The sequence below is a fragment of the Danio rerio genome, chromosome 1 (genome assembly GCF_052040795.2).
Source record: "Danio rerio strain M-AB ecotype USA chromosome 1, GRCz13ab, whole genome shotgun sequence".
In the NCBI taxonomy this organism is placed as follows: Eukaryota; Metazoa; Chordata; class Actinopteri; order Cypriniformes; family Danionidae; genus Danio; species Danio rerio.
The window spans coordinates 43,854,329-43,874,176 of NC_141021.1; the positions used below are offsets into that span (position 1 = coordinate 43,854,329).

The window sequence follows — 19,848 nt, forward strand, 5'->3', positions numbered from 1 at the left end:
CAGTTTGAAATTTAACTGAGGAAGGTTCAGGAAGACATAAAAAATACATGTTATCAGGGATAAATTCAAAATTACAAATTTTAGATTTCACACAATGCCTTACTTGTAAGTAACGAAAAAAATGGGAATGTGGTAGAGTAAATTTTTCTCTCAACTGACTGAATGATTCAAATCCTTTATGAAATATAAACCCTTCTCCTTGCAAACAAAGAATATTCTATCTGTTGTGCGTTTATATTTATGAAATGAAATCCATTGAGTTCTTATAAAATATGTGAAAGAATCAAAGCAGCACCAGGAAGTTTATTGTCAGTCTCCTGCAAGGAGAGTTTACATTCAACTATGGAACTGTAATGAGCAACACTGTGACTATGGTGAGAAAAAGCTGCTTAAGTAGTACTACCGTTATATGGTCTCATCTTGATTTTTTCTTTTTTTTTTTTGGTTGGTTGTTTTGAGATCTTTGGATGTGTTGCATAATGCATTTATATTTCAGTTGACGGAGCAATCACATTAGATAAACATTGTACAGCCATTTTTTTTATTACTGTTGACTCTACTCACATTCTCACCATAAGAGATTTGTTTTCCAGGTAAAACCCCAGAGGAAGTGGTAAAAAGGTACTTGCAGAAGGTCAGGAGTCCACCAGAAGAAGTAAGGCATCCTTATTTTATTATTTCCCCAATCTGTATGTGATTTAAACTACTTATTTAATTGTTTTTGAGTTCAATATCTGCTAAATAAAGTCAATAGCCCCTTTCACACATACAGACCTTTCCGGAAAATTGCCGGCAATTTTCCGGAAAGGTTGTATGTGTGAACAGGTCCTTTTTGAAAATACCGGTAAATTCGTTCTGGCTATTTTCCGGAAAGAGAAGTTGTAACATTACCGGCAATTTGCCGGAATGCTGCGCTGTGTGAATGCAGAAGGAAGATTGCCGTAATAAGCGCGTGCACGTCTAGAACGTGCTGACGTGAGACGTCTGCTTTAGCCAATCACAACAGTCAGACGCATTTACGTCCGCGCGGTTTGTGAGGATAAAAGCCTTTGAATATTTTTCCAGACACATTTAGCTGCTAGAAGTTAGTCAGATCACGTTTATATGTTCTTCTTAATGCCACCTGTGTAAATAATCATCGATGAGATGCTTATGATAAGCCAGTGTTTGTTTACCTTCAAGCTTTGCGTGCGCCTATGCAACACTATGAGCACCTGCACACGCACATATTATGAACATCTCGACATGCGAAAGTGATCCTGCGAAAGTTGTTCACAATATTGATCATCCACAGAGTTTGTAATTTAGGCAAATGTTTACAAATACTAGCGCAGCCGTTTAAAGCTCATTTGTGGTGAATGATGTCAGAATTTACCGGTATTTTGGAATGGATGTGTGAATGCTCTTTTCCGGAAAATTTCCGTAACGTCCTCGCCTGTGTGAACAGCGCTTTTTTGAATTTACCGGTAAAGTCGTTCCGGAAATTTTCCAGAAATTTACCGGTATCACTGTGTGAAAGGGGCTAATATCTTTGACTTTTATATATGCTAAATGAACTACATGTCAACTATAGAGCTTTTTGTAATAAATATATTTTGTATTATATATAGAAATCAAACACTCTAAAATGATAACACACTCTGGACATAATATCTTGCAAAATTTAAAATGTTGCTTCCTATTGGCTTGAAGCGACAGTTCATTCAAAAATGAAAATCCTGTCATCATTTACTTACTTGTTCCAAACCGGAGCTTCTATATTCTGTTGAACTGTTGATATTCTGTAGAAGGCTGGAAACCTGTAACCATCAGCTTCCATAGTAGTAAAAACAAATACTATGGAAGTCAGTGGTTACAGGTTTCTAGCTTTTTTAGAATTATCTTCTTTTGTGTTCAACAGAAAAAAGAAACCTAGAGAGGTTTGGGTTAAGGGAAGGGTGAGTAAATGACAGAATTTTAATTTTTAGGTGAACTATCCCTTTAATGATGTAAAAAAATGATCTACAGTAACATCTATTACTTAGCCTTTTATATCTACACGCTGAAAAAAATGGTTGTGTTGTATACAAGCTTTCTGTATTTTCTCCCAGGACTGTACTATCTGTATGGAGGCTCTAGGGGGCCCATCTGGGTATAAGGGTCCGGGTGTAGCAAGTGTTTCACGTGCAGAGTCAGTCGGACGACTGGCACAATGTGGGCATCTGTATCACCTGCAGTGTCTAGTGGCCATGTACAACAATGGCAACAAAGATGGCAGCCTGCAGTGTCCCACATGCAAAACTATATATGGAGTAAAGACAGGCAACCAGCCAGCCGGTAAAATGGAGTACCATGTCATCCCGCACTCGCTTCCGGGACACCCAGACTGCAAAACCATTCGCATCATCTACAACATACCGCCCGGGATACAGGTACAACAAAATGCTGTCAAGTTTTTAATATATTTACAACAGTCTGCTATCATTGCATCCTGGTTGCATTTATATTTAGCCTTCACACCACCAATATTGTTTTTAATCGATTATCTTCTCTCCTGTCTCTCTCAAGGGTCCTGAGCATCCAAACCCAGCGAAACCTTTCACTGCAAGAGGATTTCCCAGACATTGTTATCTTCCAGATAATGAAAAAGGACGCAAGGTAAGTCCTATTATCACTAACATCTGTGCTGCCAATCAAAAGCGTTTTTCTTTTATATTTTTTAAAATGTATTTTTTATTAGCAATCTTGCCTTTATTTAAACAGAAAAAAGATCGGTTTTTGAGTTTCTATGTTTTCACATTCTCTTTTTTACGTGATCCTTCGAGTCATTCGAATGAGTCATTTGGAGGATTCTTGTAACAAGAAACAGTGGTCCTTTGTTAATTGTGGGAGTTACGTTCTAAAAATAGCTTGCAATAGGTGAAATCCGTAAAGTAGTCCGCTTAATTAGATGTCTGAATATGATAAAAATCATCTTTTGTTAGCTGTTTGGACAGAACTGTAAGTATAGTATGTCCACACAGTCATACTGGGGGGCTATAAAGATAGTAAGTGTGTTTTTAAAAAATGTTTTTCCTGACGTTAAAATAGGATCCAAAATTCTCCAATTTTGAGGCCCACCGCAATATGATGTAGGAGTACAGTTTTCCCCACCTACCGAATTGATTGACAGCTGCATATTAACATGTCTTTGTAGTAACACGTATAATCATATCAACAAGACAGGACGTGCGCAAAGCAACTGGGATTAAAAGATCTGTTCTGCGCTCTGTGATCATCAGTCATCATGAAATGCGATCAAGAATGAGTTTTACAAGTTTAAAGCGTTTTTAAAACAGTGCATGTTTGTTATGAATTACAGCGATTTTACCGTCTTATTCACCACAGCCGCATGTCAGGACAATTATAAAAAAAGATGCTTCAACCCCGTTTTGTGGATGTTAAATCAGGTTTATTTTGTACATTAGCATAACAGATATCCATACAGTAGTGGATATTAACGTGTATCGCGTCTCATTTGCCATGCAAAAACAGTGCAAAGCTTAATGCACGCACTGTGTTTGTGTGTGTGTCCACTGTGTGTACACGTGAACTTTCTAACGGCATTGTGTGTGACTTATCGTTGCAGAAAGGCAATTAACTCCACAACAAATACATCAAATAATCATTGGGAAAGGTCTTGCTGTAGAATTTCTCACAAACGTTACATGAGATCAGCTTACTTCATGTCTGTCACTGTGCTGTTTATCTGAGGGCGTACTCACACTATTTACAGTTTCCCTGAACTAGGCCAAAGCACGCTATTCCCCTCTCCCGTCTCCCCCGACGGCCAGCACTCACATTACATTCAGGCCTGGGTGCGCTTACATCATCGATGATGCGCCTTTGCTCAGCACAGTGAAGATTTCTTTAGTTTTATCGGTTTAGTCGTTTGGGATGCGGTGACACACAGTCTAATATTTCACCGAACAGATCAGCCACTTTTGACGCTCATAAACAATCATAAAGTCCTCGTGCCGCAAGAATTAGGAGGTTTGCTGAAGGTGCAGCTGTCGTGCAGTGTCAGCAAAGAGCTTTGCGTCTACGACAGTTTGTGTTCATTGAACAGTAGGAATAATTAATAAATCCATATGAAACAGTCCCGTAAAAGTCACGTCTCGTCTTCAGTTTTGGGCTCAGGTGCATTTTGCACTCACACACAAGCGTACCGTGCCAAAGCCCAAGTGAACCGAGCCCGATTCAGAGCACTCACGCTTTTCAAACGATCCGGGAAACAGGCCTGGGCACGGTTCGGATAGCGTAGTGTGAGTAGGCACTGACACAGACGAGGCAGAGATTGAGGCACGCTCTGACAGGTAAGTAGGAATGGTGGGCAGGGACCGTTAGCATTAAAGGCATCAAAAATAGCTACATTGTGTTCAGATCAGAAAATCCCAAACGTCTGAAAGGTGTAATAAATAATCTGTTGGGTGTTTTGAGCTGAAACGTTACAGACACATTCTGGAGACACAAAAGAATTATCTTAAATCTTAAAATAGGTGCCCTTTAAGGCTGTAAAACCCCTCACTACACTATAAGCATTAACATTTTCACACCTTTCTCTCTTATTTAGACATTTGCGTAACTTCTACCTTCCTTTAGCATGTCCAGAAGTCTAACTTTTTGTGCGATGGGTAGCATCTTCCTCTGCCTTTTGGGTGCTACCCACGGGTGCCTTTGACAGTTCAGAATGTTTTGTCGACATTGTGGGGTATTGGGGAGAGAACTTGCAAACATGTATAGCACTTCACAGTCAAACTAGCGATCAAAGATTTATGTCAATTTGGCAAGCTGAATGCATTCTGTACAGTACAGGAGACACAGCATGGAGCAGATTGATTGACAATTGTCTACAGCCAATCAGAACACAGAACACAACAATTTTTTATATTAAAATCATAACTAAAGAAGTAAGATTATGAAAATATTTCTTTACAAACTGGTGTAATGTATTATAGATATTAATATGTATTTTTTATTATTTTAGTTTTTATTCATTGGCCACATTATTACACCTTTATCATTGTCTGTTTATTTTGGAAGTCACATAAATAAACACATGAACCTGAGCTGTGATTTTACAGAATTTCACAGCAAAAGAAAAAGATTTCCGTACAGTATTATGTCTTTTTTTTCCAGGACAGATGTAAGAATGACACAAATGGAAAACAAGATAATTTTTTTGTGTTCCAAATGTCAGTTTTTTTTTCTCGTCTTTAGAGCATGAGCTCTTTTAATTTGATTACATTTTCATAAAACAAGACTTGATTTTTTAAGTCATTTAGATTGTTTTGTAAATGAGTTTTAATTTGAGAATGATTTAATATTTATACTGGGAGAAACGAGACAAAAGCAACCATACATATTTGACCCTTAGCGTTGCAAAGTTTTGTAATTCTGTAAAAGAGTTCCCACGCGTCCTTGTGAACAAAATGGTCTGTCCTGTTTTTCTGGTTATCTTTTCATGCCATGCCGCTACTAGGGGTGTGCAATATTGAACAAAGATATCTCAATATTTTCTAGGATTCTGCTGATAACAACCATATTGTGCATTAAAAATTTCTGATATTTTATTAGATTTCTTTAAAAATGTCAATGTATTAATTACTTAAAACTGAAGCAGTCAAGCGAGATTTATGATATGATTGTACACCCCTAACCACTACTGCCTCTCCACAATAAAATTTTTGCTCCACTTCAAGTAACATTCAGACATTAAATCATTCTCACAGACTACTAGGGTAGCACGTATATTGGTAGTTACTGATTCAGCACTAAGCTTGCGACTAATGTGTTGGACTGTTTGTGACCTACTTCCATCATGAATTACTTGTAAAAACTCCTGTCATGTCATGGAAAATGATTTCTTAAAAAGAGTGGGAACCCCTAGTTTTGAACTTTTTGAGGTTTCCACAGATATCAATGTGTTTTCTGGTTTTTAGGTGTTACGGCTGTTGTTGGTGGCCTGGGATCGACGGCTGATCTTCTCTGTGGGAACCTCTAGCACCACCGGAGAATCGGACACTGTCATCTGGAACGAGATCCATCACAAGACAGAATTTGGCTCCAATCTCACTGGACATGGTTACCCAGATTCTGGTTATCTTGACCATGTGCTGGAGGAGCTTAAAGCCCAGGGGATCACTGAAGATGAGGAACAGCTCCTGTGAGGAGGACGGGGTGTACTCGAAGGTCAATGATGGTACTAGAGCAGAAGTGGCCAAGATCGTTCTTGGAGACCCCACAGTCCTAAAGAGTTTTGATCCAATCTTAATTAAGGCATAGTTCACCCAAAAATGACAATTCTGTCAACATTTACTCACTTTTGAGTTTTTCCAAACCTTTTATGAGTTTCTTTTTTCTATTAAACACAAAATTAGGTCATTTAAAATAAGCTAAAAACATGTTATCACTGACTTCCATTGTAGGAAAAACAAATACTATGGAAGTCGATGATTACAGATTTCGCTTGTTAAGTTGTGAGTCGTGACGTATGAAATAATGTTTCCGGGTCCAAGCCGCTACTTATTTGAACTGAGAAAATATTCGTTGATGACCACATTTTAGTCCCATCACACATTAAAGTGAATTTTATATAAAATCATGATGTACACAACAGTCACTGGCCCTGCTGCATCACAGACACCAATATTTTAACAATTTATGAAAAATGTGTCACTTTCTGACCATCGGATATTAGGCATGGATATATACAGTTGAGGTCAAAATTATTAGCCGCCCTGAATTATTCGCTCCCCTGTTTATTTTTTCCCCAATTTCTGTTTAACAGAGAGAAGATTTTTTTCTACACAAAATAAACATATTAGTTTTAATATCTCATTTCTAATAACTGATTTATTTTATCTTTGTCATGATGATAGTAAATAATATTTGACTAGATCAAGACACTTCTATACAGCTTAAAGTGACATTTAAAGGCTTAACTAGGTTAATTAGGCAGGTTAGGGTAATTAGGCAAGTTATTGTATAACGATGGTTTGTTTTGTAGACTTAAGACTAAACATAGACTAGTAAACATAGACTAAAAATAGCTTAAAGGGGCCAACAATTTTGACCTTAAAATAGTTAAAAAATGAAAAGCTGCTTTTATTCTAGCCAAAATAAAACAAATAAAACTTTCTCCAAAAGAAAAAATATTATCAGACATACTGTGAAAATGTCTTTGCTCTGTTAAACATCATTTAGGACAGTGGTTCCCAACCTGGGGTCCGAGTTCACAGGGGGGGCGCGGGAGAGGATAAGTGTTGAGGTAGAAAAGGGGATAAAAATGCTCCACTATTTTATAGGGCTGTACAATTAATTGAAAATCCGGTTTCGATTTCTAACGATTATAAAAAAATCATTAATCGAGATAAAGTTTATTGCATCATAAACCGCCCCCTTTCCAGTTGTTCACGTTTGTTGCTTCTAAAAGCGCAAAAGACCGCATGCTTATTTGTGTGTGCAGCAAGCACACGCAGTCAGAAGCATATGCGGCCGGTCAGCATTCGGTCTCATTCGCACACTGAGACGAGCAGCGGAGCGCAGACATCTAAAGTCATTAACGTGAGCGCATTAATGGTCAAATAGGTGTCAAAACGCGGTGTTTAGTGATTATTTATATTAACCCTCATTTGTGTTATAAACAAACGAGTTGAGGATCAAAAGACGTGAAAGAGAAACCATTAAAGAGACAGCGAGAAATATTCCTGCTGCCGCCTGTTTTTTATCATTAATCAAACAATGACAAAATCACTCACTAGTCTTGACTGAAGGACTGCTGTAGCTAAAGTGTTTTTCTTACAGTGAAGATGCTTAAAGCACAGTTTGTTTAATATTTTTATTCTATTGTATTTAATTCTCTTTCCTTTGCAAGGTGGAAATAACTGTATGTAAACACTTGAAGTCAGAATTATTAGCCCTCCTGAATATTAGCAACCATTTTCCAGCCCAATTTCTGTTTAATGGAAAGAAGATTTTTTTTTACTTATTTCTGAACATATTAGTTTTGATATCTCGTTTCTAATTACTTATTTCTTTTATTTTTGCTATGATGACAGTACATAATATTTTACTAGATGTTTTTCAAAATACAAACATTCTAATTAAAGTGCAGTTCAAAGGCTTAATTAGGGTAATTAGGCAAATCATTGTATAACAGTAGTTTATTCTGCAGACAATCAAAAATATATATTGCATAAGGGGGCTAATAATATTGAAGTTAAATTGGTTTCAAAATATTTAAACCTGCTTTTATTCTAGCTAAAATAAAACAAACAAGCCTAGAAGAAAAATATTAGAGGAAATACTGTTAAAATTCCTTGCTCTGTTAAACATAATTTTGGGAAATATTTCTAAAAAAAAAAATTCTCAGGAGCGCTAATAATTTTGACTTTAACTGATAATCGTTTTGAATAATCGTGATTATGATTTTCCCAAAATCAAGCAGCCCTACTACTATATATGTATTTTCAAGTACTAAAAAAAGTCAAAATCAAAACATGCTTAAAATTCCAACATAATAGTAAAAATAATTAAAATAAATAACTTTAAATAATTATTTAAATTTTGCTCACGCAATGTGCTTGTCCAACGTGTCGTAAAGGCAAAATCAAAACAAAAATGGCAGATAAACGTAAATGCAGTGGTTCTTCAGAGGTGAAGAAAAAGATTAGACAAAGATTAGTTTTATTGAAGGCCAAGACAAGTTAAAAGTGATTAATTTATATTTTCTATACATATTATATATTAATATTACACAAACACACACATAAAGTATATATATATATATATATATATATATATATATATATATATATATATATATATATATATATATATATATATATATATATAGACAGAACATATGGGTGTGCGTGCGTGTGTATTTATATGGTGGGGGGGCTCCAATGTTTGTATATGTTCATGGGGGGGGGGCCCCAAAGAAAAAGGTTGGGAACCACTGATTTAGGAGATATTTTAAAAAAGGAAAAAAATTAAAAAGTATATATTACGATCATGATTTTCGAAAGTATTACAGCGCTTTGTAAACGTTTATTACTACCATTTGTTGAGTCTCCACATACAGTTTGATATAGCGTTTGGACCTGGAATCTGCTTCCTATGATGTCACACTTAACAAGCGGATAAAACCATTTTTACACTACAGAAACTACTAGCACACTCCACACATATACATTATAATAATATGCTGCTTTAACCTTTATCAATAATGTCTTGGTGTAAATGTTTTACACGTATGCAGAGACGTTTAGCATTAGAAAGTACTCTTTACTTCAATCAAAACAAGTGCTGTCTGCTGATGAAATGTTGATAACTGTACTCTGATGGGAGACATTCACAAAGTTTGTGTTGAAGATGAGGTCGTTTCTTCATGCAAAATAGTTTTGAGGATTGAAATAAAATTTAGTTGCTTTATTTTAGAGGTCTACTGTAAGAACATTTGAGTTAAAGTGCAGAAAAGAAACCAAAAAGATTCTACGTCACTTCAACTCTAATCACACAAAGCTTCAAAACCCCTTTCTGTTAAAACAAACAAACAAACAACAAACATTAATCTATCGTTGTTCATCTTTCCTGCGTCAGGTCAGGGTGTGTGTGTGTTTACTGTGGGCAGCAGAACGACATATTGCCATTAGAGTCAGCAGAGCGACACACAAACAAATTGTCGGTGGCAAACATACCCTGACCTGATGCAAAGAAAAATAGCTTGTACAAATTTTTGGTTCATTTAGAATATCATAATTTGTGTTCAGAAGGTGAACAAACCTCTCAGGGGATTGGAAGGACACGAGGATGAGTAATAAATAGCTCAATTATAATTTTTCATTTAATGACATTCTTGCTTAATTAACCAACAATGAGAGGTATCAATTTAAAAATGATCCACATTCAACTCTTCAGGACTGTGGCCCTCCTGGACCAAATTTGGTCACTTGATTATTAGAACCATTACTGTTTGATTAATGATGGAACAGTGGTGCTCGAATGATTCTACTTAAGGTACTAGAAGTACATTTACAATGGGAGCCCAGAAATATGTGTAAAAAATATACGAAAACAATGTGACCAGTTAGTACGGATAACTGTAAATGAGGTACGAGCAGAGCAGATCTGATTTTTAATCTTAATATGAAGTACTTGAGCATGATGTAACACAACTAAGATGAGATTTGGTGAATGGTGAAAGATTTGGAAAGAATGAAGAAGCTTTGAAAGGCAGTAGAAAGTAAGGAATGGGAGGTGTAGAGAACTGGTGAGGGAGGAAAGGAAGATTAAGGAAATGCTGGGGATGGTTTTATTTGGTTAAGCAATGTTTCAGAGTTTGTGCAAGTTGTGTGAAATCTTTGTAAACGTGGGTGTATTTAGTAAACTGTGGTACCTCTAACTGGATTACTTTCTTTGTAGTACTGAGAGCTGCATACGAATGCCTGTATTTTAGTTTATATTATATCATACGTCATTCCCTGTATTCAGTCTTATGTATTGAGAATTACTATTTTTGTACGGATGATGCAGTTTAGTGCGTGAATAAGATTCAGTTTTGCTGAATCGAAACTGAACTGAACTTTTGTTTTTTAAATATATATATCAACTTGATTTTAAAATGAAAAAGTTTTATAAATCTTGAATTCATTTATGCTGGTTTCTATGAGCATGAGAACCCCAACTAAACGTTCTTCTTCAAATGATGTACTTTATGTTCCTGTATACAAAAAGCATCTCTAATTATGGAAACTTTCTGGCACAGAATTAAAATTAAAAGTTTGTCTTTAAGTTTTGCATCTTAAAGTTTGAATAATTACAACTACTAATTCATTGTCACAACAGCTAATTAATATCAGAATTTTGTCATATTGTTCCGCGTCTTACTAGAATTAATCTCAGAATTGTGACTATTGAAATTGTGAGAAGCAAGATTTAACGGTGCAGTAGGTGTTCTGCCTAAATGCCAATTGTTTAGCAAAATGTCTTCGAAACGCAATCCCTCCTCTGCCATTCACGCCTCCTGAAACACGAACACACACCTTAAAGATGACAGAGACCCACTAGATCATTGCATTCACCAGTAAGAAAAAATTAATGTTAAGTCGGGGCTTAATTTGTGCCGGAACACGCCAGATTCAACACCTCTGAAATCTGATCCAGCACCTGATTTTACCAATCCCCCTGCTCAACCACCCTCCTCCCCCACCCGCTGTTTACTTTCACTTTCTCCTCAACCGTTCACTTTCATCCATGACAACCCTTCACTCTTCACTTTCATCTTTTGTTCCCGACACCCCTCCGCCATTCAACGCCCCTCCCCCCGCTCTCCAATATGTGCGCGACACCTCTTGATCCTCGGGTAACATGGCGGATCCATTACCCCGATCTGTTCCGCGACCTCGCAATTCACAAATTAAGTAGTGGTTAAAGTACTTTATAATGCTACAATTCCGAATGAAAACTGTTTTATATCTAGCATGTTTTTAGTTGTGTAGCAAGCAGAACTTTTCATAATGTGCAATATTTCATGAATGCTAAGATTGCTGGTCTTAAGGCCCGTGCACGCTGGGGCGCTTTTCGCTTGAGTTTTCCTTCGATGTTTTACATCTTGTGACTAAATAAAGGGCGTCAATGTGATTACCAACACGTAAAACGCCAGGCGTAAAAGCATAATTTAAAAAAAAAGACGCTCGTTTTTTTCTCTACCAATCAAACTGCCACTTTTGTTTACATATATGGAGCAGCTGAAGTTACAGTAAACAGCACTTGAAGGCGCTCAAACGCAAAACTGTCAATGCGAGCACACATTGACGAAGATGCCTAGAGGCGTTATGAATGTAGAGCTGTTAATAGCATTTCTTCATCCCTAGAGCTGGAGCCATCCATACTTGTTCGAATTGCCAGTAACTTTAACAACAATCGTGTTAATTTTCTCTGTTCTTCTGTGTTACAAGTGGGTGTCAAAAGCTTAAAGTTTTGCATACTCTTCTGCTCAACGCCAGTGAAAATCATCTGGGTTTGAATCCACAAAAACGTCTCGAAAAACGCTGACTATAAACGCAAACGAAAAGCGGACAAGCCTTTACTCTCTCATGTGCTAAAGCAACTGCTGTATGCTTAGTGTTTGGCCGGTGGGGTGCATAAATTACACTTATTACTAAGAAACACTTAGTAATTGAATGATTCTAGAATGCGGGATTTATTCGCCATATAGGGATCGATGATTGGCTCCTGTACTAGCATGCGGGCTTTATTTGCCGAATTGACTATTACACTTTTCCCCACTCAAAAAGATAAAAGTGATATGTCTTGTGTATTTTATAGCAAAGCCTCTTTAAGGCAAGTCATTTCACTCAGCAGCCATCTTTGAAACGCCTCTCGGGCAGTATGCTTGGGCATTCTGTCTGAATGGAGAAACGTAAAATTCTTCAAAACTGCTTGCCAAACTTACGTTTAAATTTCATATTAAGAATCACCAAAAAATTAAACTACACCTGTCTCTGTAGATTCATTACTAAATATCCAAATCACACAAAATTTGCAGAAACTCACGATTGGTCCGAGCCCCTCCCCCAGAGTATCCTCAGTCTATATCGATCGATGATTGGCTCCTGTACTAGTAGGCGGGGCTTTATTCACCATATTGACAGTTACACTTTTCTCCATTCAAAAAGTTACGAGTGACATAGCTCGTGTATTCTATAGCCATTAGCCCCTTTCACACATACAGACCTTTGTATGGTTGTATGTGTGAACAGGTCCTTTTTGAAAATACCGGTAAATTCGTTCTGGCTATTTTCCGGAAAGAGAAGTTGTAACATTACCGGCAATTTGCCGGAATGCTGCGCTGTGTGAATGCAGAAGGATGATTGCTGTAATAAGCGCGTGCACGTCTAGAACGTGCTGACGTGAGACACCTGCTTTAGCCAATCACAACAGTCAGGCGCATTTACGTCCGCGAGGTTTGTGAGAATAAAAGCCTTTGAATATTTTTCCAGACACATTTAGCTGCTAGAAGTTAGTCAGATCACGTTTATATGTTCTTCTTAATGCCAACTGTGTAAATAATCATCGATAAGATGCTTATGATAAGCCAGTGTTTGTTTACCTTAAAGCTTTGTGTGCCTGTGAAACAGCCTGTGAGCGTCTGCACACGCACATATTATGAACATCTCGACATGCGAAAGTTGTTCACAATATTGATCATTCACAGAGTTTGTAATTTAGTCAAATGTTTACAAATACAAGCGCAGCCGTTTAAAGCTCATTTGTGGTGAATGATGTCAGAATTTATCGGTATTTTGGAATGGATGTGTGAATGCTCTTTTCCGGAAAATTTCCGTAACGTCCTCGCCGGTGTGAACAGCGCTTTTTTGAATTTACCGGTAAAGTCGTTCAGGAAATTTTCCAGATATTTACCGGTATCACTGTGTGAAAGGGGCTTTTGTCTATAGTCTTTAACTAATTCAAAACATAACACAATCTACATCAGCTTTGTGTGACTAAAATAGTTTTAAAGCATAACATTACCTGTCTAAAACGAACTACTTCAGCCATGGTGTCATCCTTCCTCCAGTGTGCGAAAGTAACTCCCAATATTGATTCGGGATTTTTAAAAGTTTTGATTCAGCGTTTGTTTTTAGCGCTGACACTTATGTACATGTGAACCAACATGCACGCGAGACGGCGGATCTGTCTGCGTGAATGGACGCGCAGTTGTAAAAATCTACATTTGTTGACAGACTGAATTATGGGAATTATTGACCTGCCAAATTTTAATTGGATGAACATTTTTGAGTCTTATGTCTAACTCAGAGTATACAAATACATATAAATACATTAAATACATTAGATCATTTACTTTAATCAGTACTAATGTGAAGAGATTTTCAACCAGCACAACAAAAATGTTTCTGAAGACAACCACCTACTGCACCTTTAAACTTTAAAAATAGAATTGAGGTTTAATTAAAGAGTAATTATTTGTGAAAAGCACTAAACAGAATGAAACTATAAAATTTATAACTATAAAAATTATAATTGAGGTTTAATTGAAGAATAATTATTTGTGAAAAGCATTAAACAGAATGAACTTGAAAACTTGAATTCAACACTTTTTAAATTCTGCATAATTCATTTAAATTTAGCATATCAAATAAGAGTTGCAAGCTAAAGGATGAAAGGTACTGTTTTTTGTGGCGGGGTTGCTTATTTCAGAGTGTTTAACGTTCTATTTTATAAAACGTCACATTTGCACGGTACAGAAAGCCAATTTGTTGGTTTAAAAAATCTGCTTTACTTATCAAACAGCGATAACTGTGTTCAACTTTAATACAGAGGGAAGAAGCCTGAATGCCATAGCAGAAGGAATAGCACTTCGTAGATGGATAGAAAGATAGATGGATACTTTAATGATCCACAAGGGTCAGTTTTGTAATAGTTTGCCAAAATTCCTTGTACAGGAAGTTTCAAAAAGGTTTGGCCCCTTTTAACTGTCTCGCTGTCTTTATATCCTGATTTTAGGCCAGTCTGTGTTAGGTCAGTTATTGACCTGTTTTATAATAATCTGCCTGTTATGACCTAAAGATCATGCCATTGTTTGGCATGTGTGTTTGTGTGCATGTGTGAACTCATGCATCATGTGTATGCCTGCATTCGTGCTTGTTTAAATATAAGAGTGTATGCTATGCATCCACCAACCAGAGGTATGATGTTACTCATCTACATTTCTTCAGTTTTCATTTCTCTTTTATAATGATATTTTCTTCTATTTTCTTAGTTTACTATATTTTGAGAGTGTTTCATATCAAACATTGTATGTTTTGTTTTTGCCACTGCCTGGCATTTTGTTCTTTTCAGTTGTAAAATAAGTTTGACCAACTGCATTTACGTCAAGTGTTTTATAGTGCCAAAACCATCTTCTTTTTAAGGTGGTGTATTAAAAATTCGTTATTTGAAATGAGGAGGAAAATATCCAACGGAGAATCAAGCATTTAAAAAATAACTGTACACGAGAAAAAATAAATTATTAATAAAAAACACATTGACGGAAAGTACTTTTGTCTTCATTGTATCTTTATTGGGCTTTTTAGATTCTTACATTTTACTGTTTACATTTTACTTTAAAGTGTGTGTGTGTGTGTATGTGTGTGTGTGCGCGTGTGGGTGTGTGTGTGTGTGTGTGTGTGTGTGTGTGTGTGTGTGTGTGTGTGTGTGTGTGTGAAATATCAGAAAAAAAACAATAGGTTTTTAATTCATAAAGTGATCTACTCATTTGCTAGATATTTTTTTACAACCCAATTAAACAACTATAAATGAAAGAAATAAATAAAAGTTGTACTCTTGACACATTTGTTTATTCAAATAGAAACTCTCAGAACTCCTTCGCATGTTAGAAAAAAATTTAGGAAAAATCAGCCTGTAAATTTATAAGGGTTTAGTACAGTTATTAAAGGTATTGAATTATAAACTGGCAAGTGTGTGTGTGTGTGTGTGTGTGTGTGTGTGTATACAGTTGAGGTCAAAATTATTAGCCACCCGTTTATTTTTTACCCAATTTCTGTTTAACGGAGAGAAGATTTTTTTTCAACACATTTCTAAACATAATAGTTTTAATAACACATCTCAAATAACTGATTTATTTTATCTTTGCCATGATGTATGTAAATAATATTTCACTAGATGTTTTTCAAGACACTTCTTTACAATTTAAAGTGACATTTAAAGGCTTAACTATGTTAGTAAGGTTAACAAGGCAGGTTAGGGTCGGCAAGCTGTTGTTTAATGATGGTTTGTTCTGTAGACTATCAGAAAAAATAAGCTTAAAGGGGCTAATAATTTTGACCTTAAAATTATGTTTTAGAAATAAGACTTTCTTCAGAAGAAAAAATATCTTAGAAAATTTCCTTGCCCTGTTAAACATAATTTGTAAAATATTTAAAAAAGAAAAAAAAATTCAAAGGGGGGCTAATCATTCAACTGTTTGTGTCTGTCCATATATATATATATATATATATATATATATATATATATATATATATATATATATATATATATATATATATATATATATATATATATACACACACAGGCTAATAAATCTTTGGAAATAAATTTAACAAGACGTCGTCATTTTTAATCACTCGTCAGTATCCCTGCATTGTCCCATATGACAAGTTTCTTGTACATTTGAACTCTCCTTTAATTCCCAAATAATTTTCTCTTGTTTTCTCAGCAATTATTTCTAATATTGTTTCTTTATTTAGTGGTGTAATTTGGATTCATAAGCCCATAATCAGTCTAGTTGATACAATGTGTGGTAAAATTTGTTTCTCACAGTCTCAAAACAACAAATCTATTCAAAAGTATCTGGATGCAGCCTTTATGATGCAAGCTGAGATTGCATCATTCAGCGATGCAATGTCAGACACAATGCACTTAATGGAGTGAGTGACATCACTGTGACGGGTAGGGTTAGGGGTTGGGTTAGGTGAGTGCATTAAATAGCATTGGATGCAGCCCAGATTGCACTGCAACGGGTCTGCATCCAGACTCCTCTCAATCTATTTGCTCTTTTTTTTTTTTAAACCAAATTGTTTCCGAACCTATAGCTCTATTACCTATTGGAATAATTTTGTAAGAATTCCTAAATGGGAAAGTATTTGGTCATTACTAATAAGATAAAATAAATATATTTTAAAGTAACTCATAAATTCTACCCAGTTAAACATTTCCTCAGTAAGTTTAAAATAGATATTGGTATAAATTTTTTGTTCTTTGCATTTGGAAACTGCACATCTTTTGGCACTGTGGTTATGTTAAAAAACGTTGGTTTGATGCTTCTGTTTTTAATTATAATAATAAAAAAGCTACTCTTCAATTTTTAATTTGCATTTTAAAAACGTAATTTTGGGATATTTTAATTATGTTAATTTGAATAATGAAGTTTTTGTTATTAACCTATTTTTTAAAATTTTGTTAATTAATTACTTTTGCACTATTCAGCATAGTGCTAATAGAAAGGCCATTAAAACTGTCCAATTGTGCTCTGGTTTCAAAATTTTTGATTAATGTAAAGATCTTGCTTGTTTGTAATTGTAAGATGTTTAATTGATTTGCTGTACTCTTGTTTTTATGTTTCTTTTATTTATTTTTTGTGCTGTTGTTATTATTTACTTTCTATCGCCCTGGTTTTATTTTGTTTACTATATTGTCATGTATCTGTTGTTTAAAGCATTTTTTTAAATCCCTGTATTGTCACTTCTGTCCAGCAGAAGGAGCTGTTTATTCACTGTGAGCTTGTAATTGGCGTGGTTCCACTTTGAATATCTGTGACACACTAAACTAAGGAAGCCCTCTCACATTAGAGGACATGAGATCTCAAGCTCAGTTTTGAAAGTTTTTATCCTTAAAATCGGTCTAATAAATGCTAAACTTTTTAAACGGAGCTACTTTTTTGTACAGGGATCATGAGATAATCCAGCACTTTGAATGTAATCTTTGGTGTAATCATAAGGATTATCTAGAAATCTGTCATTACATTTAAATTCCAGAAATGTATTTTTATTAATTTACATAATATCTGTATTTCTGATTTCTGTCTATGATTAATTTTATTGAAGCTGATGAATCGTTTGAGGTTTGATAATAAGCTGCAGGACAGGAAGCGCAACAACATTTGCAATATGGGTCACAACATACTTCCTGTTTTCTAGGTAGTTTTTTTTTATCTTGAATTCTTGAAGATGATTTAATTTGTGGTTTAAACACCTGACTCCATCAATCAAGTGAGGCAGGGTTGTTTATTCTATATTGTAAATTTGTGCTATACATGTGCATCAGAGAGCATGCTATCAAACAATAGAATCCATCACTTAGCCTAACCCTCGTTATTATGAGAATTATATTGATTTTAACTAAAGAAAACCTTTAGAAACCCTTTGAGTCTACTCATTTTAGCCTTCTGTTGGTGACTTGTTAAAATCCCTAAATCCTGATGGCATATGTCATATACTGTCATAATAATGATGTAATGATTGAAGGGATTAAAAATAGGCCTAGTTTGTAATGTTTTTGTAGTGGTAAGAATTAAAACGTCTGTGATGGTTTCTATTTATCGTAATCGCTTTAATATGCGTGCACGCTTTTTACTTTCGCTTTTCAGTTCGTGATCAGCTGTATTTTGGGAGTGGCTTCACTGACCGCACATTTAGTTAAAAAACAAAACAAAATGTGCCCGTGACGCTCCCACAGTGGTTTATGTGGTGGTTAAACTGGTAACACCTGTAACAGCAAACTATAAAACTATAACACCTTCAAAAAAGGGTGTCCCCCCCTTTTCTACACTAACCACTGGCATTTGCAGTATGTAATAACTATAACAAGTCATTGATTTATCAGAAATGAATGCACAAGTAATTCTGCCCCCCCCCCTCTCCCATACTATTCCTATGATAGTTTTATTTCAAATTTCTTTTATAAGGTTTTTACATGGAATATAAACTATAAATCATTTTAAAATTATCCTTCCATGTTAATTTTAACACTACCCCTAATAAACACTTCCCTCCCTCAGCAGCCTCTAACTTCCCATTGAAAAAAATAAATAACTAAAAAAATTAAAAAAAAATAATATTATTAATAATAAAAAGGTAACTCAACAAAAAATGAAACATAAAATAAATAAAAAATGAAAATGAATAATAAATATGTATTCATATATTACTGCTCAGCTTAAGAATCAAGAGAGTTTGCCAGTAGATAATCTAAAAAGGGGCGCCACAACTTGTCAAAGGTCTTTAAAGAACAAGTAAGTGATAGTCATTTTTTTTTCCAATTTAGCATAAGTAAACACTTCATGCACAAACAATTCCTAATAATTATACCACAATTTATAATTCCATTTTACTTCCAGCGGTTAATGTTTGAGTTGGGAAAGCGAGTTCCACATTGAGTCCTTTTAGGGTTTAACCATTCTGTTACACCAATGCTGCAGTAAATCTTTTTTTAGCGTTGTCAAATAGTGGCTGCATGGTGGTGCAGTGGGTAGCAAGAAAGTCGCTGGTTTAAGCCTCGGCTGGGTCAGTTGGCATTTCTGTGTGGAGTTTGCATTTTCTTCCCGTGTTGTTGTGGGTTTCCTCCAGGTGCTCCGGTTTTCCTCACAAGTCCAAAAACGTGGTACAGGTGAATTGGGTAGGCTAAATTGTCCGTAGTATATGTATGTGAATGAGTGTATGGATGTTTCCCAAGGATGGATTGCAGCTGAAAGAGCATCCGCTGAGTAAACATATGCTGTATAAGTTGGCGGTTCATTCCGCATTCATTTTCTTTTCAGCTTAGTCCCTTTATTAAACTGAGGTCGCAACATCAAAACAAACTCCCAACTTATCCAGCATATGTTTTACACAGCGGATGCCCTTCCAGCCGCAACCCATCACTGGGAAACATCCATAGACACTCACACATACACTACTGACAATTTAGCCTACCCAATTCACTTATACTGCATGTCTTTGGACTGTGGGGGAAATCGGAGCACCCCAAAATCGGCGAAAACCACGCAAACATGGGGAAAACATGCAAACTCCACACAGGAATGCCATCTGACCCAGTCTGGGCTCAAACCAGCGACCTTTTTGCTATGAGGCGATTGTGCTACCAACTGCGCCACCATGCTGCTCTGTTCCAAAATATTTTAAATGTATCTTACAATGAATTATATAATGTCTAATAGTGGGAAAAGGTTGTTGACATTTAAAAAGAACATATTTTCAAGAGTTCATACTTCACGGATGATTGATTATAAAGCATGTTTGGCATGCT

General features: G+C 35.7%; 1 protein-coding gene across 2 annotated transcripts in view; it reads left to right on the forward strand.

The window, feature by feature from the left end:
- dtx4b (deltex 4, E3 ubiquitin ligase b) overlaps nt 1–15,083 on the forward strand; it is a 41,586-nt gene extending 26,503 nt beyond the window's left edge. The window contains exons 6-10 of one of the 2 annotated variants that reach the window (XM_087237426.1): nt 594–655; nt 2,091–2,411; nt 2,548–2,637; nt 5,961–7,228; nt 8,990–15,083. In XM_087237426.1, the coding sequence (XP_087093552.1) occupies nt 594–655; nt 2,091–2,411; nt 2,548–2,637; nt 5,961–6,188 (701 nt within the window). In that variant the 3' untranslated portion in view covers nt 6,189–7,228; nt 8,990–15,083. Of the gene's footprint in view, nt 1–593; nt 747–1,519; nt 2,412–2,547; nt 2,638–5,960; nt 7,229–8,989 lie in introns of those variants that run through there. The other variant, XM_087237427.1, reaches the window with a different exon arrangement.
- The last annotated feature ends 4,765 nt before the right edge of the window (nt 15,084–19,848 follow it).